General features: G+C 39.9%; 2 protein-coding genes across 10 annotated transcripts in view; both read right to left on the bottom strand.

The window, feature by feature from the left end:
* senp6a (SUMO specific peptidase 6a) overlaps window positions 1–8,311 on the bottom strand; it is a 33,167-nt gene extending 24,856 nt beyond the window's left edge. For 3 of the 9 annotated variants that reach the window (XM_036582353.1, XM_036582356.1, XM_036582357.1), the window contains exons 1-2: window positions 7,732–7,916; window positions 3,537–3,630 (exon numbers count right to left, since the gene is read on the bottom strand). In XM_036582353.1, the coding sequence (XP_036438246.1) occupies window positions 3,537–3,630; window positions 7,732–7,762 (125 nt within the window). In that variant the 5' untranslated portion in view covers window positions 7,763–7,916. Of the gene's footprint in view, window positions 1–3,536; window positions 3,631–7,731; window positions 7,918–7,964 lie in introns of those variants that run through there. The other 6 variants (XM_036582358.1, XM_036582359.1, XM_036582354.1 and 3 more) reach the window with 5 other exon arrangements.
* Window positions 8,312–13,076: 4,765 nt separating this feature from the next.
* LOC118816285 (carbohydrate sulfotransferase 12-like) lies at window positions 13,077–14,279 on the bottom strand. Its single transcript, XM_036582810.1, has one exon. It carries the CDS (start codon window positions 14,277–14,279, stop codon window positions 13,077–13,079), a length of 1,203 nt encoding a protein of 400 aa, XP_036438703.1.
* Between the last annotated feature and the right edge of the window lie 11,162 nt (window positions 14,280–25,441).

The raw sequence follows: 25,441 nt of genomic DNA, 5'->3' as shown, positions 1-25,441 counted from the left end.
GGAGGCAGACAGACATTAATGAAACAAACCACACAGACTGCACTCAATTTACTGCAAAAATGGGTCTGCTAGGCAAACAACTGCATGAGGGAACGTCAGCTTGGATGTAGTGGGTTCATTTTGGTCACAGCAGTGTTGATGGCCAGTAGTGTGTGGTCTTATTCAGTGAGGACTGTTCCATACTTGAACTTCCACTCAAAGAGGACACCTGGTTCAGAACTGCAGCACAAAGATCAACATAAGATGATAAAGCAACTAAACAGTCTGTTTCTCTGCAGTGTTTTGGAACCTGGGGCCGTATTACAGAAACTTCCCATCTCCTCAACTTAATATCTGACAGGTCAAGATAAGATTTCACACAAATTTGTATTAAAGAAGCAAATCTTATCTTGATTTAAGGATCTTATCTTACAGCACCTTATCTCAAGTTAAGAAATCTTAATTTACTTGATCGAAGACGACAATCAACTGTCATGTCTGTTACCTAGCAACCGACCATACGCGCACAGATGAAACGCAAACACGTAATCAAGTTAGTTAGCCAGGCAGCTAACGTTAGCTACCGTTACCGAGATAAAAAAATAATAAAATAAAACTAAAGCGTGATAAACTGAAAGTTAATAATATTGTGTCAGCGCTTCGTGCTGTTTATCAGATCGTCGCCGCTCTAGTTTCACTTCCCAAACGCTTTAGCCGAGCGCGCTAACGTTATTCCTCCTAATAAACAGACACACATTCAGCTCTGTCTCCTCATTTTTCACCACCATCACTAATATTTTATCTGTCGAGTTTTCATCGATGGTAATAAGATTGGACGGTGGAGATCGAGTCTGCAGCGTCTGGGGTTAGAAAAAAAACGCTCACAAGTTAAAGCACCATTTTCAGTGTAGATAAAAGTCATTGTGTGTTATAGTGAACTGTGCTGCCAGTCACAGCAGAAAACAATAGAAACAGACGGTTAAAACAGAACTTAAGATACCTCTGAGCTTGTCTTAAAGTTAGGACAGAATTTAGGAAATTCTGCCTAGTTCGGATGTTTCTATAATACTGTTTTCTTATCTGGAGTTAGGATAAGATTATGAACTTAAATGTTGTTCTGCAATAAATTCTTGTCCTAAATTCAGTCATAACTAAAGCTGTCATGGTGACTAAGCAGATACTATATAAAATAATATAGCCCCTGATCCCTGAACTAGGCCAGGCGTAGTTCACTATTCAATACATGAAATAGCGAGATCATCATCCGAGATTTAATCACTCCACTGCTGCCATAAGCAAGACCTAACAGCAAACATAGGCCAAACTAATTTTACAGTGCTGCTGTCCTGCAACTCAAGAGCTAGGAAATAAAAGGCCTAATTTGGTATTTCATATATATGTATGTGTGTGAAAAGACCCCAACACATTATGCCAGTGTAGAGATGTTTATTGTTGGCTTTCAATCTCTGATCTAACATCGTTAGAAACTCATTTGCTTAAACTTCCAATACCATAACAGACAAAAATATCACTAAATTGAAGCATTGCACATTTCCCAGAAGAACTATACTGTCTAAATATGAGGCATTCAACATCAGACCTTGAATTCTAGATTTTATATTCACTGGTAAAGAGCTGTTGACGTAACTAGCCATGACTCAAAGCCAAAAATGCACCCGAGGAAGGCTGCATATCTCAGTCGTTAAATCACTCGAAGGCTCATTTTGTAGGATCCTTCGAATGCGGCCGAACGCACCCTTAGTTTCTGAGAAATTGAAGAACTGAACTGGTGTGTCCTTCAAAAACTTTAATAACGCGCAATCCTTCACGTGCAACTCAAAACAGTTTGAGAAACAGCAGAAAACAGCTGAGAATTTGCAATGAAATGTTTTTAAATGCAAGATTTGAACATGTTGCATTGCTTGTGTTAGTAAGCCATGAAATGTCAGTACAGCCTACAAAAGTCATCTCAAATATATGTGACCGAAGACTGAAGAGGAGCCTTCATGTACTTCAGTGCTTAGAAGGTCTTTCCTAAACCCTAAATCTCCCAATTGGCCACCTAGTGTCGTACCTACCACTGATTACAAAATCCAGTCTGGTTAAGACTTTAGCTTTCGATTATAGTACTTTTTAGAGGCCAGCACTAGTTGAAGTCTTTCTTGCCTTACAACTAGGGATGCATCAATACCACTTTAAGACTGAGTATGGATGCATTTCAGTACTTGCCAACACCGATACTATAACGAGTAACCTACTTAAAATTAACTACTCATTAGTGTAAATGATGGCAAAAGTACCACAACAGTTAAATCATTAAAATCTAGCTGATTTTAAATGTATTGCAGTAGCAAGCTATGTTACATTATATTCCTTGGACTAAGTAGTGTTGTAGTGGGGGAAAAAAGTGGGTTTTGGTCCACATCAGAAAAGCGCTCGTGTACAGCTGTAAATAAAGCATGTTTCATAGTTTTGATCCTCATCTGTCTCTTTCAACAACACCCTCTGTAGCAAAGAAACAGCAGGAATCACATCCAAGGCTAACGCACCCAAAGAGCTCTGTCTTGTCGAGTTTGACGTCTTGTTGGAGTCTTTTGCTTGGCTGGTTGGCTAGTTGAGCTGTAGCTGAATGTTCTCTAAAGCCAGGCACACACTGTGTGGTTTCACAAATCTTGTTGTTTGGTAACTTACACCGTATGTTTAAACAGATCACTGTGCACCGACAAAGACTACATTTTTCACGCTGACAATGTACAAAAGCTCTCGGTCCGACTGACATGCTACAAAAAACGCAGCCTCTACAGACAACTCTGTCTAAGAACAACAAGCATATGCCCGACGGGAATTGTTTAAAGTGACCAACGACTTTGCAACCAACGTTCACGGCATCAGCAACATTTCCCTGTGTGAGCAGAGCAGCTTGAGATGTTTGTTCATTAGCCTGGTGTATGCTGCTGGGCTATGGTATCAAATGATATCAGATGTTGGTATCGGTGCATGATCAAGTGAGCATGGTATCGGGCTGATACCAGATACTGGTATGGGTACTGATGCATCCCTACATATAGCCCCAAGATGATCTTTGTGCCCCGATGCTTTTGGCAACCGAAACCCATCTGCTGATGACACAGGCCTGCTTAATGGGCTGAACAGGGTGCGCTGATAACTCAATAGAAGCAGAGCCTGGAGCTACACATCTACCTCAGGAGGACACTGTCCCTCATTCTGCCTACTGCCATCCTAAACTGCAGCATTTGCAAACCTGGCTTAACAGATATCATGTCATGAAATAACTATTATTACACAAGCAAAAAAGCTAAAATGAATGCAGAATCCAACATGGCGATTGCACTGCCAAAAGTCCTGAGACTGCAGCTCTTTCTCCTGTGCATGCAGAAAGCCCTGGCCATGTACTTCCACGCTTTAGTGAGCGGAACGGTGGATCTCCACCGTGACTTTTGATGGAATGGAAGGCATCGCTCACTGTTATGAAAAGCAGGCAAGAGCAAAGCTGCGGCAGTTCTGAATGCAGAAACAAGCTTCGGAGAAGTGCTTACTCATTTCTCCTCTCCTCTTCACTGTCATCGGAGAAAGAAAAGCTCCAGCTCTGCTTGAACCCTCCATCTCTCCTGGCCTCTGATCTATCTAGAGCTTAAACAGATAAAGAAAAAAAAAACAAAAAACAAAAACTTACTGCATAGTGAGAGCACAGATATGCAGCCACACAAGACCTATAAGTTAAAGCTCACTCGCTACAGTGTGCTTTATATTTCCAACAACATTTAACCAAAGCGTTTCATTAATAACTGAAAGTCCAATGGTGGTGTCTCAATTTAATGCATATGTTCTCAAACATGAACAAATGCAAAGAGCATTATGTCTGTGCTCTCTTTTCGTTTGTAAGTGACAGCACATTAACCACAGAACACCACAGAAGTTTCTGACTTCCTTAAATAACCAAAAAAACTCTTCCATTTGACACAGTTTAGATACAAGAAAAGGTGTGGCTGACAGTGGCTTGTGCACAAGATAACTGGCATGATTAACGTATAGGACTGTGGTTCGATCTGATGATGCAACTAAACAGGCAATCAGTCCTAAAACTATAGTTTAATATGTTATTTGTCATGTTATGCAGTACTTTGTAGCACAGCAAGATGGCTTAGCATTATTGGTTTGACCCAATTCACAATCTGAATTTTGAATAGATTAATAAAAGAAATCATGAAAACAATGTTCTTTTACTACAGTGCCCAGTATGCACTATGTAAATGCATTACGTGGTGTCAACAAATCCTGACTGCTAGTCTAGACACTGATCTATAGACAAACAAAACTAGTATTCGTGTAATTCTTACTTCAGTCATTAAACAAAGACTAGAATAGAGTCTATCGTCACTAATCCCAGTCTCACCACTCTAATGAACACAGTTACCACAGTTACATGCCTGCATTAAGACATTCAGATTTTTAGCAGTAACATAAGGCATCTGTCCTTCTTCTCCATTCACCAGCTAATGAAAAAAACAAAAAAAAAATTCAAAACAACCACCTCATACACCATACATCATCAGAAGGGGGTTTTCTAGTATTCACCAGAAAATCACATTCCAGAGCAGTGGTCTCCAAGCCTGATCCTGGAGAGCCACCTTCCTGCAGAGCCTAAATCCATCAAGCCCCTGATTGGCTAGATCAGAAGTATGAGTTAGGTAAAGGGCAGGACAGTCTATTAGATATAGACTGGAACTAAACTCTGACGTGTGGTAGCTTTCCAGGACCAGGGTTGAAGACCACTGCTCTCCTGCAGCGAGTAAACATGTTTACAACAAATGTAGTGACGGCTAAAGTTTTCACTTTGACCAAAGTGTCACTTTAGTACATTGTTTCCACTACAGTCTTTCTCCTTCTCTAATACAAATGCATTTTTAAAATGAATGGGATCTGATACATTTTCATTTCTGCTTTGAAAATGAAAAGAAGCTGACTTTTGATAACAGACTCTGTTGCTTATTTCTTCATGATTGCTTGTTTCACTGACAGAGAAAGTGAAGCTGGCTAAACCTAGCTCATAAGAAGGCCCTAAATCAAACCCCTAATTTAAACCTTGACCAACAGTTAACAAATGCTGGCTCAGCCGTGTCCAAGACAGTCATCTACAGCGAGCCTATGACTGTAGCCAGAACCTAACACTTACATATCATGCATTTAAAGGGTAGTTCTGTGAGGGAAGAAACAGGGTGAAAAAAGTGACCTAATGAATACCAACCTGCATTATATGGTAATGAATGTCTGGGACCATTCCAACTCTAACACTGATTATGCCATCACACAAACTATTATAGTCTCTGTCACAGTTCAAATTTGATGTTAGGATTTACTGATGATACACTAAGGGGCCACAGTTTCCTAGACCCACATTTAGCCTAAACTAAGATTAAGACTGGCACTAATATATCCAAAAGTTTGCAGACACCTCATGGGTATTACTAGGGCATTTGTCTATTCTTTGATACACCAACAGCCTCTACTCTTCGAGGAAGGCTTTACACTAGAAGTTGGAACTTTGCTGTGAAGTTTTGTTTGCATTCAGCCAAAAGAGCGTTAGTGAGGTCAGGTACTGATGTAGCACTGGATCGTTCCAACTCATCCCGGAAGTACTGAATGGAGCTCCATTACTCCAGAGAACACAGTTCCACAGCCCAGTGCAGGGGGGATTTATACCCTTCTGGCCAATACTTGGCATTGGGCATGTTGACCACAGGCTTATGTGTTGATGCTCCAGAGCGTCACAGTCTATTGGCAAAGCTTTTCTGTGGAGATACAAGCTGTTAGTGCACAACTGAACACTTGTCTCAGCAACGGGTGCACCTTAAAGCAGCTGAATTCACAGAGATGTAAACAAAGCCATTCAGAGGGGTCTGGTGTGAAATGCTCTGTTCTAGAGAAACTTGCAGAGTCAGAATTGTTCACAGTGCCAGTGATAGGAACCAGACGCCTGAAGGGTCCAACGCCTCTGAAATCTACCTCACAGGATGATATTACATGAAATGATTAGGTATAATCTGCCTGTTGTCTTACACATTGTTTAATGATAGTTTTGTGATGACATTTTGGCTTACAATGTATCAGAATCCCTTTATTTTAATCCATTCAAATCCATCCAAATTCAAAAGACGTGTAGATTCATTGGTGGTTTTGGATAGTAAACACAATGGTTATATGTGTGTTGTATACATGGCAACCTCTTGTTACTATCACCACTACCGTACAGAAATCAGTCTGTAAGTTTCTCTTTCATGTCAAACCAATCTGAATGACTCTGTTTACATCTCAAGACCATTATTATCATTCAGAAATTTTGAAAAATTGGTGCAATTCCACTTGACATGTATTTACACTCCAACCAGTGAGTTAAGCTACCTTTTCACTGCAAAAACAAGATCCTATGCACGAGCATGAACCATCAGGAGCATAACCCACATGTTTCGCATACCAGGCTATCGGTATATGTTACCAAACCAAATGCATTGGACTGGTCTCTTCTACTAAAGGCCTCATCATGTAACCAGATGCTACATTCCACACCTTTGTGCAGACTTGACTCTCATCTAACTATACACAGCTAAATCAGCATCACAACACAACTCCTCAGAAGAAGAATACCTTCAGGTGGAATTAAGCACACAAACATTGCCAGTTGTGTAGACAACATGGGGGCTCAGTTAAAGCATGGGCTACAAACTTAGGTTAAAGAAACTAACAACAGGGATGAGCGTATTTGTAAAAGACAAAAACCTTCACTTAAGTTAGCAATCCGAAGCTATAATGCAAACACAGTGTACTCAATCGCACTATGCATTTTGAGGAAAAGGCTCTGAAAGTCTAGCAATGTGTGCAAGTAGCTAGCAAGGCTCGTAGACAAAGCTGCAGTTTGCATGCACTTAACCTACATGCACAATTTACAGCTTTCTTGACTCAGAAAACGTTCAAATCACGACTTGCAATAAACGATATGTTCATCCTTTTCCTTTGCAGCAATTCTGGCTTATATCTCTCGTCAGGGAGAAGCATTTTAGTATAAAACATGACGTTTCTGTCTTGCTGTGCTGAAGGCCTGTAGCTAACGTTATTCCAGCTACTTGGAGCTTTTGCTTTAGCTTTAGATTGAGCCAGCAACGAATAAACTCGCTGAGGCTGTGTTCGTGCAGCCCTATGAGTATGGTGCTGAAAAAAGACACGATTCTTAAAAATTAAACTGAAATTACAATTAAAATGTCGGGCCTGCAGATTTCTAATAAGTCCAAACAAGGGCGCCAGGCTGCTAGCTAACTGCGCTAGCCGGAATGCAAGCGTCAAACACATATGAGCGCTTTAGGCTGCGTGAGGTAATTATTTAATGCGCAAATCACAGCAACCATAATTTGTTAACATTTATTTGGCGAGCTAAAATGTGCATTTTTATAACCTCAGTCGAGGCAGCAGGCAAGCAAACAAATCAATGGCCACCCTGCTGACTAGCCATGTTTGCAAAGCGTTGGGAATTCGGCTAGCGAGCTAACAGGCTAACGCTAGCTACTCGCACCGTTAGCGGTTAGCCGAAACGGCTAACTACACAAAATAAGCCCTCACTCTCTGCCAGCAACGACGCGGGTCCTTTTTAATGCGAATAATTTTATGCTGCTGGGCACTGACTAGCTAATATGTGGCATATGAATTAGACAGTGTATAACGTCTTCCAGCAGAACTACTGACCTTCAATAAAAAGGCTCTTCTTGTGGGCCATGTTTATTCCATGTTGTCATCATCGGGCTGAGGCTGTTTTGTCTCTCTGCTGAGGGGAGAGAGCTGTGGCCACCTCAAGAAGAAGCAGGGGGACGCAGCGTCGTCAACAGTGGGATTTCATGAAGAAAAAAAAACTGTCACTATCGTAGTTTTTACAACACCAAACTGGCTATATAATTACAGCCCCTTTTCTGGTCACTTACATTTAAGTCGTGGTTGATAAATATGGCTAAACCTCTATATCGTACGCCCGCTGAAAGTAAATAATCAGTAGCCGTTTCAACCAACTGTTCGTTTCCAACGTTTGCAGTGTTATAGGTGATTAATTTTGATAGAAAATTGTAAATTTTCACTTGTATGGCTTTCTCTCATCAAATATTATAGCCTTTCAGACATAACGTACACTCTGGCTACGTAAATCTTTAAGAATTTACGTTAACAGAGCCTCGGAACTCAGATTCTCAGCTGGTTGCTTGAGTTCATTCTCATTGATGAACTATATTATTAATTTCTACTAAACCCTGCTGTCTGTCTGTCTGCTGCTCTTGCATAGACTGCAGCTGGAGATTTCCTTCACTAGATGGCTCTAGAGAAGCGAGTTTCATTTAAACTGATATTTGTACCCACAGTAAATATTCACAGTAGGGCAAGTCTGATTGTATTTAGGCTCTTTTTGGCCGTGCCCTTTTAAAAACCTTTATTTAACACAGACTTCCGTCATCAGTTGTCAGCTGAGGGTGACTATCATTCCATAGATAAAACTATACCACCACAACCTGTGACTGGGCACTAAAGAGAAATTCCACCATTTTTTCAATTTTTTGCTGAAAAAACGAATTGTTGATGTATGCTGGTCTATTTTATATATTATAAATACATTTACTGTTATATTTGCTGCTCAATACTCTCGTATGTACATACTGTATATGTGCAGGGTTTAGATGTAACAGAGTACAACTATTGGGAATATGTATTTAGAACATAGAAATTAAGTATCTGTATTCAGTCCAAGTTACATTTTGTAAAGGCAGTATTCAGAATAGTTACATTTGTACTAGAGTACTTTTAGAATGCTTACCAACTAAATAGAAAAATACACACACGCACACACACACACACATCATCTAAACCACTTATCCTTCTGGGTCGCAGTGGGGTGCTGGAGCCTATCCCAGCAGTCATTGGGCAGAAGGCAGGACACACCCTTGACATGTAGCTAGTCCATCACAGGGCTAAAAAAAAACATTATTTAAAATACATACCATCAATACTTATTTACAAACTATGTTAGAATCATCGCACAACATGTAGCAAACATGTTCATTAGACCAATTCTAAAAAGAACCTAAAATTAACTGCTTCTTTTAACACTGAAGTTCCTGTTAAAGCCTGAGTAGACTGATAAATCAATGTGATGATCAGTAATTAATCTCAGTGTTACTGAGCTCTGCTAAAGCCTGAGTGGACTGATAATCAATGTGATCAGTTATTATTCTCAGTGTTACTGAGCTCTGCTAAAGCCTGAGTAGACTGATAAACCAATGTGATGATCAGTTATTAATCTCAGTGTTACTGAGCTCTGCTAAAGCCTGAGTAGACTGATAAATCAATGTGATGAGCCAGTTAAAGGAATGATCAAACTATTAGTCTCCTCAGTAATGGACATGTTTGCAAGTGATGAGTTTAGCATCAGTGTTATACTGGGTTTCTGCTTAGGGGATTGTGGGAAAAGCAGTGGACTGAAGTTTGTGAAAGAGAAAAAAATGAAATTTTTTTGAAAAACAATTTTTTTAAATGATGAGGAATTTTTCATGAAAGGTATTATCAGAATAATTATATGAAGAAAATTGCCAACCAGTAACAGCGAGGAACCATACGAATTAAGAAAAAAACACAGTTTTCCTTACTGAGATGTACTGTAAATGTATTCTGAATATGTTACTTTTTATGTAATGGAATATGTGACTGAATACATTTACGGCAGTGTATTCAGTATTTAGCCATCTCTACTTTTTTAAAGTATTTTGCTCAGCACTGTATACATGTACCTAAGTACTCCAGTACTTGATTGTAGCTCCAACATACTGCCTATTTTATGCTTATATATAGTATCTTTTTCTATTCTATTCTATTTCTATATTTATAGATATATATATGGATTTAATTGTATGTTGACCTCTACACCAAGAGAAATTCCCTGTACACCTGGTACCTGGCGAAAAAAGATTCTGATTCTGGTGCTGGTTTAGCTTATCATCTAGCATTGTCAAGCTGGTTGACCAGCATACCAGCGTCCAAAATACAACATATTGCTGCTGTCGGAACAAAACCTCATATCTCCATTTTTGTTTTTCAGTTTCTTTTATGATTTGAAAATGCCTTTTGCCCTTTATATTGTGTGTAAATTTCATGACGATTGGACCAAAATAAATGCCCCAAAATGACTTGGAAAAACATCTGGTTCCATGGACTTACATTAAAAGTATGTTTTTTCCTTCTCCTGTAAAGTTACCATTTTGGAGATATGAGGTTTTGTTCCGACAGCAGCAATATGCTGGTTTTGCTGATGACCAGCAATGCTGGTCTATGCGTTTTTTTTTTGTTTTTGTTTTTTTTGCAGGATTCTCCAAAAGTTAACTGGTTGTTTTAGATAGATAGGAGTTTTCTTTCAGTGTGAGACTGATGAACCTCACCTGGATGTTCCAGAGACAATCTAAACAGTAGCCTACCATCCCGTATACTATCTAACATAGTGAGACTTAACTTAGCCTTAACGTCCCATTTTGCTCTTTCTAATCCTACGTATGGAAATTTTATCTGTAACTTCACTATTCCGTGTTATCCATAGGAGGCTGGATTCCTGTTTTAAGTCTCGACTCCAGGTAATGTATCTTCCCTGAGGTTTCTCTAAATCTCCTTTGTTACGGTGTATGGTGTAACATAGTCCACAACAAACAAATTGAACTGAACTCAGTTGAACTGAACTGAATAACAGTTAAGATGACCAGCACCGTGGTGCTGCGGGCAAAGTCGCCCCTGTTCATTTCATCATTATAGCACAGCCTTTTATGTAACTCAATGAGTGACTGAGGTTTTGTAAGTTTATCTCCAGAATCCTCAGGCCTGTTTTGTGTAGGATAAGTTGCCTAGGCTTTACATCCGTGAGTGTTGTCTGGAACCTTCTGCTAGGCATACAGCGCTGTGCAAAAGCAAGAGACCACCCTTCATTAATTTAATTTCCAGTCGAAATGGCCACTAAGTGCAAGTTATTCAATCTTCAGGTGATATTTCAGGGGAGATTAGATAGAAGATAGTCCACTTGCCTAAGAAAAGGGAATGCCAAATGAAAACAAGTGGAAAAACAGTTTCCAAAACTTTTTATATATTGTTATATAAAAGTTTATATAAGTTTATATAATGATTTAAAAATACAGAGAAAATGGGACTCCTAATAACCATCCATGATCTGGTAGACCACCAAAACTGTCCCCATCAGATAAAAAGTATTTGAACCTTCTGTCTTTAAGAGTGTTTCATCCTTCCACTGTGAAAACACAACTCAACGCTATGGGTCTGACAGGATGTGTAGCTCCCAAGAAGCCTTTACTGAGAAAAGTTAAAAGAATGTTTGCAAATCAAGAAAAGAAGCTGCTGGTGTTGGACTGAGTCCAGACCTCAACATCACTCAATGTGTTTGGGATTACTTGGATTGTGTGAAGCAGAAAATACAACCAACTTCCAAGACTGAACTTTGGAGGTGTGGAAAAATATCCATGTAGATTTCTTTGAAGACCTTAAAGCTAATCTCACTAAAAGAATGGAAGCTGTAATAAAGGCAAACAGTGGACACACTAAATATTGAACAAATGTAAATTATATTAAACTGTTGAGGCTTCTGTTCATTCTCTGTTACATAGATGTTTTTTTGCTTTTTTGTGGTGCTGAAAAATGGACTTGTACTTCTGACGGGAAATTAAATAAATAAAAGGCGGTCTATGATTTTGCTCTAGTCACAGTTGCAATGCGTATTTGATTAAATTTGATTAAAATGGTCACTGACGATTGTCTGAATACCAGAACAGGCAGGTACACCATGAAACTGGTAAAGAACTCTTTCATTTCCATATTTTATTACAATTTTCCAACAACACCGTCCAATGAAATGAAACACTTTCCAGTCACTGTAACACTTGGGAGTTCAAATGCTGGTAAACAGATATGTACCCTGACTTGCCAAAGGATGTGACCTTTTAATGGAATACCATATCACTTTCTATATGCCGTCATTCAGCAGAATGGCCCAAGCAACAGAGAGAGAGAAGGTGAGGTTACTCCAAAGAAAGCTAGATACCTGAGATGCTTCCAAGACTACAATAAGAGTTTCAATCAAAGTAAAAAAAGGAAAAAGAACAGAAACTGAGTTATCATTTCCATTTGATGGTCATATCTAGCATAGCACTGTGATGACATTAAAGATAGACAAACATAGACATTCACTGTAGTATTGTTCTAGAATTCTAAACAGAGATTATTATGATCTCATAACTATTATGATGCAATTAGAATAGAACAGAGATAGCTGAGATTGGTTGGTGTGCCATGTCTGAGTTTCATTTTTGTGAAAATCTACAACAGGGGTGCCCAAACTTTTTGTCTTAGGGGGCCAAAGTGCAATATTTGTGGTGGGCTGGGGGCCAAAAAGACAACACAATATAAAAATAAAGAAGGTAGGTCAGTTTCAAATCTATCTTCAGGTTTTTGCAACCAACTTTGTCACTAAAATACTTAAAAAATACAATTTTAAACAGAAAATAAGGGGGTGGGGCTATGGCAACTTTCTGGTGGGCTAAAACAAATGTCCTCAGGGGCCAGCTTTGGCCTGTGGCCCACACTTTGGGCAGGCCTGATCTAGAATGTTACCTCCTCTATTCACTCTGGATCATTTGGCTTGTCAATACAGAACATTTTAAGGATAACTGCAAACATTGGAACGTTCATGTCTGCTGGTGTACTACTAAAAAGAATAAATCCCACAACCATGTAAATAAGAAATCTCTAGGAAAATTAACATCAATAAAAAGCAAAATCCTTAACTGGAAAACTGCAGAACTTTCTTAGATGGCATTGTACTGGAGCACTGTTCCACACAGATGTATTATTACAGGAATGCAAATGCTATTAGAAAAAGACCTCAACTGTAATATTGTGTCAAATAAATCTATTTCATCATAATGTGATAGAGTCTTGTATCATAGAGGACACATATACTGCTCCATAGGTTACTCATTTGTGGCACTGTTAAGTATTATAGCACTTTAACCTTTCCTCCTTATTTCAAGAACCCTACGAATAGGAGCAGCATTATCGTAGAGGTTTTCAGGGAGAGAGTATCCAAAGAGCTGGAAGTCGGGCTCATAAATTTTGTAGAGTTTTCTCCTCCACTCGATGGGGATGCTGGTAAACCAGGTCTTTATCCAACTCTCCTCCGTTCTGTTGCTGGTACCCGGTGGAAAATGCACGATGTGGTCGACTTTAAGAACACGCAGCAGGTGCTGGGCATCCTCATACATGGTCTCCATTTTCCCAATAAAGTCATACTCAATCTGGCACGGGTGGCACAAGTTATAGACCTGTCTCCAGTGCTCTTCAAAGGAGCTGCCATCATCATCTGGAAGGTCCAGAATGTACTGGATGAAGTCAGAGAAGGACGGACGTATGCCGGCTATGTGAGCTTGCTCAGCACTGCTCGGTGGAAACAGGTTCTTGTACCTCCTCATGATGGGGACAGCCAGGAACTTATAAAAGTAGTCATTCTTCTTTTCGAATTTGTCCCGGTAGGCGGAAATGAGTCTGACGAAAGGATTCCTGACAAACAGAAACTTTTTATACTTCTTGATCTTCCACTTCATCATGTTCCTGTGGGACCTGTTGAGATACACAACGCTGTTGCCGTGAATGAGGTCTCTGGGAATGTCCGAGTGATTTTTGTAGGGAGTGCCGTTCACCTTTAGACTCTCGCTGAGGAATATCATGATGCTTTTCCACTCTGTGCACGCAACCTTCGGAACGTAACAGTAGATTATCCCATGCCGGTCATCCACAACAAGGTTTGCCAGCTGATCATTTGGAATGTCACTGAAGGTGGCTCTTTTCGAAAAACGTAAGGCACCATTGTGCCTACACATGTCACGGATCAACTTCTTTCTGGCGTACTGTCTGTGTTGCAGATCCAGCAGCTTCAGCTGTGCGTACCTTGAGGCATCAACACCCTCCAAATCCTCATTTGGTGCTGCAGCACCACTGGACTCCCTGCTAAGAGTTCCATATCTGGAGCAGTCCTGACAATAAGTGGAGGAAAGCTGGTCTTCAGCCTGATTGGAACACCGTTGTAGACTGGTCCTATGCTCAGAGCTGAGAGAAAACTTGTTTTCTCTGACATCTAAACTCCAAAAATACACAAAGGTCAATGAGAAAGACACCAGAAATAAGAAAAACTGTAAAAGTCTTGGCATGTTCATCACTTCGCCATGCACTGGAAATGTATGAGCAGTAAAAGGGTGCCTCAGCGACATATAGGATCACTTGTAATTAATATGAGCAATAGTGGCTGACCTAACTGGTTCTGAACATGATATGTAACTGCTCAAAAAGATTAATGTTCCAGTCACATATATGGTCCTCTGTCTTGCTCCACACTCTCCAGGCTCCTCCCATTTCTCCTGCCTAGTCACGCTTACTATCTACCTGTACTTTCTCTTCCCTCATTGGCTTTGTGTTTCTAGTTTTGTCTTTGCTTAGCATTTTGTTCATTTAACAAACCCTTAAGAGTTCATTGGACTAGAGGTGGTCGATAGGGCAAAAAATATAACATTGCAATACGATATGTCACGATATTAATTTTTTCAGACATCTGATCAGTTGGAATGGAGAACCAGGAGTGCCTCATTTTAAAAATAATATTATAATAAAATACTATCAAAAACTGTGAACACAGTGCTTTTTATTCAATAGTTCACATACTTTGTTGCACTAAATCTTTATAATGAAACATGCAGTTGTTCAGTGTCCTACATGAACTGACGATATGCACAATATTGTATTGTGACATAATTTATTACAATAACAATACAACAAAACATATATTGTTATATTGCCCAGCCCTACTTTAGACCTTTAGAAGGTTCTTCACGCTAATTCTGCATTGACATGTATGCGGTAGATGAACGACGGCAAACTAGACATTCCACTGTTTTCAATGGAGCTGTGACGGAAAACTTGGCCGAACTCTTGACAAGTTTCCCAACTTTTGCTGCCGACCGCAATGGTAGAATAAACTGGATGTTGATTTATTTGGGAGTCATGGATGCCAAAGGTCTCGCTGCTGAACTTCAGACAAACACAGGGTTACAGAACACAAAATGAAAGACTGCATCCTCCTGCCTTTTTCCACCTTAGAATAACCAATATACACTGCTAAAGCTCCCTTCAGATAATCATCCATCGTCACATGGTGACAATGCTGTCACCTTGCCAGCGATTGCATGGCTTTGTGCCGCTGTCGGCTGCATACCGCTATGAATCGCGGAATGACCTTTTTTAAATGCAAACATGTGAATGGAGCATCACAAATGTCTTTTTCCAACACAATCCTTTAGGGAACCAAAAGTGTTCTTCTACGGCATTGGGTCAGTTTGACAGGGATTAATCCCAGTACTGAACTGTATTTTCCTTCCAGTGGAGAATCTTCATACAGAATGCTGTCTAGTCCTGGACCAATCTCTGAACTGTCAGTTTATCTGTTTCATTAATTGTCATGGGAGGTCATTATATGTTTGATGTCATGATGCCTAAATACTGTGTACTTAGCAAAAATTAGCTTGTGACATAAGCTATCATGACATCAAACATCACTGCAACTGTTGTGACGATTGGTGATGGTAACATTATGCTGTTATATTCACTCGTGACAGCATATGACATCTGCCATGACATGTCTATGGCATGGTTTCCTTAGTACTCTATGGCACGGTCAAGTAAAGTGTTACAGACTTTGGATCTAACCCACCAATCTCATCCACAAAGGGCTGGTGCGGCTGCAGGTTTTCATTCCAAACAAGCAGGAGCTCACCCGATTTATTTAAGCGTTCTTTCAACAGTTACTCGTTGGAGGTCAGCTCCTTCTTGCTTGGAATGAAAACCTGCAGCTGCACCAGCCCTTTGTGGATAATATTGGTGATCCCTGCCCTAAGGCATAACACAAGGGCATAGCAGACGTAGGGGCCACAGGGAACATGACCCCCGCACTCTCTTGGTCAAGTGACTCTGTCCCCCACACTTTTTGCATATTGCACATTTTCTGAATTGCTCTGGTGACAGGTGATCACCCTTTGAAAATGAATAGAATTTTAAAGGCATTGGCTACTTTGGGCGGATTGAATGGCAACCTACCCAGTAACTATTAAGCAGTGTAGCACGAACCAGACCAAACACATTGCACAAAGTCAGTGGGAGTTTGAGAGAGTGGATTAAATTGGCTAACAGATTTGGCTTAGAAAAAAAAAGCAAATACTACTGAGTCAGGTAAAAACTAGTAGTAGCTTGCTACAACAGCAGGCATCAGCTGGTGGATATACTGTTGGCTAATGTAACTGTTCAGTCAGAGAGTTCTGGACAATAACTGTAGGTTTGCACTCTTGGAGCAGATAGCTTTAATAGTTGGCTAATTTTGCACCGCTATTGCCATTTGTCTGTATGCTGTTTAACGATAACATTCATAGTAGGATATATTGCTTTATTCATATATATATATACACCTATATATACATGTGTATATATATATATATATATATATACATATATATGCATATGTGTTGCGCTGGTTTGAGTGGATCAGACCTCAGTGTCACTGCTGGACTGAGAATAGTCCACCAACCAAAAACATCCAGCCAACAGCGTCCTGTGGGCAGCGTCCTGTGACCACTGATGAAGGACTAGAGGATGACCAACACAAACTGTGCAGCAGCAGATGAGCTATCATCTCTGACTTTACATCTACAAGGTGGACTGACAAGGTAGGAGTGTCTAATAGACTGGACAGTGAGTGGACACAGTGTTTAAAAACTCCAGCAGTACTGCTGTGTCTGATCCACTCGTACCAGCACAACAGACACTAAAACACCACCACTACGTCAGTGTTACTGCAGTGCTAAGAATGATCCACCACCCAAATAGTACCTGCTCTGTGAGGGTCCATGGGGGTCCTGACCACTGAAGAACAGGGTAAAAGGGGGCTAACAAAGTATGCAGATAAACAGATGGACTACAGTCTGTAATTGTAGAACTACAAAGTGCACCTATATAGTAAGTGGAGCTGATAAAATGGACACTGAGAGTAGAAACAAGGAGGTGGTCATAATGTTATGCCTGATTGGTGTATATACCAAGTCAGAATTATTCACAGTGGTGGTAATAGGAACTAGACGTCCAGCCCTGAAAGGTCCCTTACAGAAAGTTATTACATGAAATGGTTAGATATATGCTGCCTGACATCTGACACATTGTTTTGTGATAAACATTTGGCTTAAAATGTATTTTAATCCATTTATTTTAATCTGTTCATGGTGGAGGAGTGCACACAGGGCTTTGTAAGGCGAAAGTAGTCCCCAAAGAAAACTTATTTTTCAGATTTATGAGTATTTTGCCATCGACATTACTTATAAAAAAACCCAGAATACAAGTGTCGGTTCACTGGTGGTTTTGGATAATAAATAAAACGGCTATGTTTGTGTCGTAAACATCGTGCATAATCATTGCAAAGAAATTAAAGTCTGTAAACTTTTCTACAATGAACCACTTCATATCAAACCACTCTGAATGACTATGCTTACATCTCAAGGACTGAACTACTCAGAAACATCGAAAAATTGGTGGAATTCCCCTTTAAGTGTTAGGACTACCTCTGTCACATGATGCCCCCATGAGGGTGAGAGCTGAGTGCTTGGTCTCCCTGGGATTCAAGTTCATGATCTCCTGAGAGAAACAGACACCTGTAGCAAAGAAAAAGCAATAAACAGACCTTCTTAATAACTCAGTAGCTTCTCCTAGACAACAATGAGATTAGAGAGAAAAATAAATGAGACTTTTGTTTAGTAGAGATCGAAATAAAGTCACACATCATGCTCAGATTTGCCAAGATAATAACGTTCATTATTATCTGCATATAAATTCTCATCTCTCTCCTGTATCTCATGTTTCCTTTCTGTCTACTGCTATTTCTCATGGACATTTAAAGAGATCACCATTAAGGCTCCTGAGCCATAAAGGAGTGATGTTAAAGCAACAGAATTGTCCTCTGGGCAGTTGCACTACTCTGGAGCCAAGTTAAATTTACTCACACACATTGCTACCAAATTAGTTCAAATTGGTCCCACAGTAAATTAATTATTTATAAAAACAATTATTCAGACCTTAAATATTTACAATGATTACATTATGATCTATTTAAACCCAAGGCAATAACAGAGATAGTAATAAGCTAAATATATACAAATTCATAACTTTTTATTGTGAGGTGACTGTCCCAAACCCTAGCCTCTAAATTTACACATTTTTTTGGTATTTTTTTTGTTTTTGTTTTAAAAATCTTTTTAAAGATTTTTAAATTTAACATGAGTTAAATTTTTATATAAACTTTAATCAAAAAAACTGACGTTTTTTTATGTCACTACTGAAACACAATTTTAGTTCATAGGCAATTTTTTTAGCCACACCCCTGGATTTTAGAGCAGGAAGTGAGACTGCATCCCTGTCCCTCATGGCCACATGGTGAGCAGTTATATCCCTCTCTTTTGAAGTAAATGTGTCCCACAGCCTGAAAATCAGTGTGTAACATTAGGAAATGTCACTATCGAAATACATATTTTCTGCAATTTAGTCAACTTTTTGTGTTTTAATAATATTAATAATATTATTATTTTATGTGTGTACAAGTGACCTGTCCAGGGTGTTTCCTGCATTCCACCCAATGACCGCTGGGATGCTCCCCAGCTCCAGCTCCCCCCGTGACCCAGAACGATAAGCGGCTTAGAAAATGTGTGTGTGTGTGTGTGTGTGTGTACAACTGTTTAAAGCTGTGTTTGTTAGCCATGTATTGGCTAGCGTTTTTCAATTATGCTCAAAATTAGTAAAAAATTGTCACTACTGAAATTCATTAGTGTTCTGAACTGACTTGGACTTTAGTGTAAAATCCTTTTGCTTTGACTGAGCCTAAATTCTAATTATGTTTATTAAAACCAATGACTGAACATTCCATTTTGTCAGTACTGAAACATTTGGTAAAGTGTCAGTGGTGTTATGATTGTTTTGTTGTGACAAAATAGAATATTCAGTCATTTTAATAAACATAATTAAGGTATAAGTTCACTCAAAGCAATAGGATTTTAGTCTAAAGTCCAACTCAGCTAAAAGTCTGAAATGTTTTCAACTCTGACTTTAAACTAGTTTTGGTAGAATGACCCATATATGCTATACAGAAATTATTTATGTGGTCCTAAACATGATCCATACTTATGTTCTTTGGCTTATGTATGTTTGCGAAGGCTGAAGGCACACCTGGGGATACAGACCTGCTATGGTTTATTGGTAAGGTTTTGTCTCCCCCTAGAGGATCAACACATACTGTGATTTTACAGCAGTATCAGAGAGCAGGACAGGGGCCTGTAATGCCCTGAAGGAGACCCTACAAGGGACAGAGAAGCCCACAAGCCATTTCATACAGCAGGTGTCTGTAAAGAGCAAGTTGTTTAGTATGTAGCAGGGTCCTTTCTTTCTGGGAAACTCTAACACTCTTCTAGAAATCACCCAGTGATAGCACTATGTCCTATCAGAACTGTAGCTGTTCGTGTTTTTTTTTTACCTACTTAGTACATGAAGAAAAGTCTATTCAGATATTTTAAACAATACTGCAAGACTGTAACTGACTGGGACAGCATAGCAATGGAGTTGCAAAACCTTAGCAATCAACTGGGATAACATAGCTACAGCCTATCACTTAGGATACCACATCCACAGCCTAGCAACACTTTAGCAGTGGCAGTGGCCAAGCAACAGTTTAGCCACCACCTGGGATACCAAAGCAATGGCTTAACAACAGTTTAGCAACCACCTAGAATACCATGACAGTGGCCTAGAAACAGTTTAGCAACCACCTGTGACAGCACAGCAATTCCTAATCCAGGTAGGTCTAGCAGCACCTTAGTAACCATCTGGTATACCATGGCAAGGGCCTAGCAACACTTTAGATACCATAGCAGTTGCCTAACAACACCTTAACTACCTGGAATACTAGGTGGTTGTTAAGGGGTTGCTAGACCTAGCAATGCTTTAGCATCTACCTGGAATACCACAGCACTGGCCTAGCAACAATTTAGCAACCACATGGGATACCATAGCAAACCTTTAGCCACCACCGGTGATAATATAGCAACGGTGTAGCAACACCTCAGCAACCCCCTGGGATACCATAGCAACAACCTAATAACACCTTCACAACTACCTGGAATACCACAGCAACAGCCTAGCAACATTTTAACAGCCACCAAGCAACTCTGTGACAACAAACTGAAATACCTTAGTGACCTCGTAGCAACACCATTGCAACTACCTGGACTTACTAAATAAACTCTATAAAGTTATCAAAAACAAGCAACTTTTTAACTTTTAAAACATTATTAGCTTAGGCAACTTAGTCCCTCCCTTTCTAGTATATATTTGACTCCTGAAGTGCTCCAGCCTTTTAAAAATCTGGTTCAATGCTTTTTAATACTTTGGTAAAGAAACAAAAAAATACAGTTTCCACTATACAACAACACACATACGCTCAAATATGGCATGCATTAATGTTTTTGTGCTTTGTATTTAAGAGACATTCATATTTGCTTTGAGATATGCGTGTGCAAAAAAGGTCAGGGACCACCATTCATTTACAGTCAAAACAGCCTTTGAATACAGGCTATTCGTTTTTCAGGAGATGTTTCTGTGGATTTTAGATATAAGATAATCCACTTGTATAAGGAATGGGAAAAAAAACAGAAGTTCCCAAAACTGGAGTTCAAAAATTCTAAGATAATAGGACAATGTTACAATAGACATGTCATAGGTAATAACGTCTACTTAATCCCTGTGCCATCATTCTTTCCAGGTCTGTGAGTACAAGGGGGCAATACTTTGGCCCTCTGACAAACCTTATACATTTTAAAAGCACAACTGAGTGTTTTTTTTTTTTTTTCTCAGAGTGAGTGAAAGATCACTTTGGTATAACAAGGATCTGCTTTTAATGAAGGCAGTATACAGATTACCACATCTGTCCCAGCTGTCATTGGGCGGATGGCAGGATACACCCTGGACAGGTCGCCAGTCCATCGCAGGGCAGACAGACAGACAGACATACACATTCACACTTAGGGGCAATTTAGCATGTCCAATTGGCCTGACTGCATGTCTTTGGACTATGGGAGGAAACCCACGCAGACACTGGTCGCCTGGCCGGGAATTACCATGTAACACTGACATTGTGAATAAAGCATAAACTCTATGTGACCTTACAAATGAAACACAATGCACCCAAGAAGCCACACCCCTTGAAATAGCCTCTTGGTCCCACTAGATTATTTACAGTTGATGTGACGTTGCATAGTTATCATTACAGCTGTACACCACATCATCAGTGACCGTGTAGTGAGAAAGAGAGGGTAGTGTAGAACATTTCCTCCCACAAGGGGATGCCAGTGGTCTATTCTCTACCAAAGCTTCACTGCTCCATGTCATTTCTACACTCATTGTCCATTCTGTGAGCTCCATTTACTGTATAGGTGCATGTTGTAGTTCTACAATTACAGACTGTAGTCCATCTGTTGAGTTGTGGCCTCAACTTAATTATCTCACTGTTATGCCTTACTAAGTCATGGCCACACATTAGGATCTCTTTCCCACGCCTTACTAAGTTGTGGCCTCAACTTAATTATCTCGCTGTTATGCCTTACTAAGTCATGACCACGCATCAGGATCTCTTTTCCACGCCTTACTAAGTCGTAGTATCAACTTAATTATCTCATTCTTATGCCTTACTAAGTCATGGCCACGAATTAGGATCTCATTCCCACACATCAATACGGTGTGGTCACTTTATTGATGGTGGGCATTATTTTTATTTACACTGGATGACATCAGCGTGGCGCTGCATGTTCCCCATTCAGCTCAGCTCACTGTGAATCACTGTCCTGGGTTTGAGGTTTGGTTGTTTCTTCGCTCCAAGTTTTCCTGCGTTTCATCGTTCACAGTCATGTTTGTAGTGCTTGCGTTTGTTTTCTATTGCTTGGCTTTTTCCTGGATTCTATCACATTGTCTTCATGTTTCCTATCATCACTGTCATCTAAGGACTTCAATAAAGCACATCACTTGCTTTTACTTCCTGTCTCCTTGTGTCCCTGGTTTCCTGGGAAACCCCTTATGTTATAGTAATACATATGATAAGTGTTCCGTGAAACATGAAATGTTAACGTTATAAGGTTCAGGGCTGGTTTGTGGCTGTAGCCCCGGGAGCCCAGGCCAGGAGACGGCCATGGCGCACACACCACCTGCATTCTGTATTAATGTGCTGAGATATTAAAAAGTGTTCCTTGTATGAACTGTGGATTGTAGTACTGGTAGCGTGGTAGGCTTCAAAGTGTATCAAACATACCCTATGTAAAAACCCTGTTTGGCTAAGAACAAAAAGCTTACTATAATATGTTCATAATTATATGAAGCTGACAAAGTGAATGTAATATAAAATAATGGGCTTCGGAAAGCTGTAAAGTTATATTTACCACTCGTCACTAGTCTACATTCAAATGAACATAAATGCCAATGACTGGGGCAGCTTAAGTTCAGTGTAGCTCAGTAACTCTTGAAAGCCATCACCGTCACCACGACCTTCTCTTTAATTGTACACACCCATGTGTGATTTCCTCACAAAATAGTTGTCTGTATCATCACTTTAATATGTTTGTTTTCCATCTGGTACATTATTGTAGTTTTGCTATCGTCCTCTTGAAAAGTGGTACCACTATTTTTAAATAGGCCTTTCTAGTGGGACCAATTTCCTATTGTGTCCTTAAGAGTACATTTCAAAAACATTAAGCTAACTTGAAAAATACACTACGCTATTCAGATAGGAATTCTTGTTTACTAGAAATGAAATTCACTTCTGAGTGGTGCAACCATTTAAGCATTGGCCCTATCATCAGGAGACGGCTAGTTCGTTCCACTGTGACACCGCAGCCATCTGTGTCTGGGAGTCCAAGAGAGCATAATTAGCGTCTCTCTAACTGGATAAGTAGGATGGCCCTCGCTCTCCCCATCACTCAGAACATAGCTAGCCAATGTGGATGGTTGTTAGTTGAAATACAACAGAATGAGCAGATTAGCTGCACTTCAAAAAAGGTGCGGTGGTGCTTCATGTGACTCAGAGAAAGCATGTGCTAGCCTTCAGACTTCCAGCTTGGTAGTTTCACGCATGGCTGCAACTAGCTATGAGGACACCGAGGTTCGGACCTTGGTAGTTTCAGAAGTAGTTTTCACTTTTCTCCATACATGAGATTAAATGCAAAAACAGCGTCCTTATGATAAAGTGGTAGTCCCCTCAGGGCCGCAGCCACGGAGTCACAAACCCACCCAAATGGGAACAGAATATTTATTATGACACATTTTTCATGATAATGAAATTTGATTTGTGTTCTTTGAGCGCTGTTATTGTATTATGATCAATCAAAATCTACCAGGCTCTGCCTTATTTTCCTCAACCCTCCAATCACTGCTTAGCAACCGCTGCTATCTGCAGTTACTTCAGTACTTTATCAGCGGCCATAATGTTCGTAACTATTGTTAGGACACCGAGGTCCTCTGAAGTTTCTGAAGTATTTTATTAGATTCAGTGTGGAAAAAAGCGACATAACTACCCAATGAACTGTGACTGATTCTCAGCTGACCTCAGAACAGCTCGGCCATAGACTTAACTGCCTACTCCATTCATCTGCCAGAGTAACATGGACTTCTTGAGATGTTGGGGTATGCAGTATACATGCTATAGGCTAACATATAGCATTGCTATGGTAAAAACGTAACTCGCTAAGAGTTTATGAGCAAAATTAGCACATTAAGAATGTATAATCCAAACACTACACATTTCATTGTTTGTTTGGACTGCTTGTAATGTTGCTGGCTAAATCAGCATGTTTTATTCTAGCTCCAGTAGCTGCTCAGTTTAGGCTACAGGCTCCCTAGTTGGCTATATTAGTCATCAGATGAGAAATTAAAGTTGTACTGTTACCTACACATAGCATACTACAACCACCAAGAGAAAGTTCACTCTTAACCAACATAGTGATGGTATAGCATCAAGTAGCTAACTTTATGAAGAAATCAGTTGGTACATTAAACTGTGTTTTGTCTCATTAACTGTATGAGTACCTGCCTTTCCCGTTAGCTGGGGTTGTGTACAGACAGCCCTTTATAACGTATGTTTATTGTGTGCTTTTACAGTAATCAGTGAGGACAGAGCTGCAGGAGAGAGAGGTAAATGAAATAAAATCAATTTCAAAGCACTTCATTTAGTGTAGCTATCATAGACCCATATTTTATTTACAATAGAACATAGAACACATATCAGATGTTGAAAGTGAGACATTTTACCATTTCATGAAAAACATTAATTCATTTAGAACTTGATGGCAGCATGCATTTCAAAAAAGTTGGCACAGGGGCAACAAAATTTGCAACTAACTCACATGACTGGGTATAAAAAGAGCATTTTAGAGAGGCAGAGTCTCTCAGAAGCAAAGATGGGCAAAGGTTCACTAATCTGCGAAAAACTGTCTAAAAATTATGGAAGACCTTGGATATCCCACCATCTACAGCACATAATATCATCAAAAGATTCAGAAAACCTGGAGAAAGCCCTGTACGCAAGGGACAAGGTTGATGGTCGATATTGGATGCTCGTGATCTTCGGGCCTTCAGGTGGCGCTGCATTGAAAACAGACATGATTCTGTACTGGAAATCACTCCATGGGCTCAGAAACACTTCCAGAAATCATTGTCTGTGAACACAGTTCGCCATGCAATCCACAAATGCAAGTTAAAGCTGTATCATGCAAAGAAGAAGCCATATGTCAACACGATCCAGAAACGCTGCCGTCCTGCAGACTTGAGAAGACGGACTATCCAGCTTGTTATCAGCGCAGATGCAAAGCCTGCATCTCTGATGGTATAGGGTTGCATTAGTGCCTATGACGTATGCAGCTTACACATCTGGAAAGGTAAATGCAGAACAGTATATAGAGGTTTTAGAACAACATATGCCCCCATCCTGACAACGTCTCTTTCAGGGAAGGCCTTGCATATTTCCGCAATGCTAAACCACATACTGCATCCATCACAACAGCATGGCTTCGCAGAAGAAGAGTCCGGGTGCTAAACTGGCCTGCTTGCAGTCCAGGCCTTTCACCAATAGAAAATATTTGGCGCATCATGAAACGAAAAATCCAGCAAAGAAGACCCAGGACTGTTGAGCGGCTAGAATCCTACATTAGACAAGAATGGGACAACATTCCTCTCCCAAAACTCTTTGGTCTCACAGACTGTA

The sequence above is a fragment of the Colossoma macropomum genome, unplaced genomic scaffold (genome assembly GCF_904425465.1).
Source record: "Colossoma macropomum unplaced genomic scaffold, Colossoma_macropomum, whole genome shotgun sequence".
Classification (NCBI taxonomy): Eukaryota; Metazoa; Chordata; class Actinopteri; order Characiformes; family Serrasalmidae; genus Colossoma; species Colossoma macropomum.
The sequence above is the reverse complement of the archived record's forward strand: the minus strand, read 5'-3'. Positions and strand labels throughout refer to the sequence as shown.

Bases quoted from the DNA above. Each gene is read 5' to 3' on its own strand.
- LOC118816285 (XM_036582810.1), bottom strand. From the start codon at position 14,279: ATGAACATGCCAAGACTTTTACAGTTTTTCTTATTTCTGGTGTCTTTC.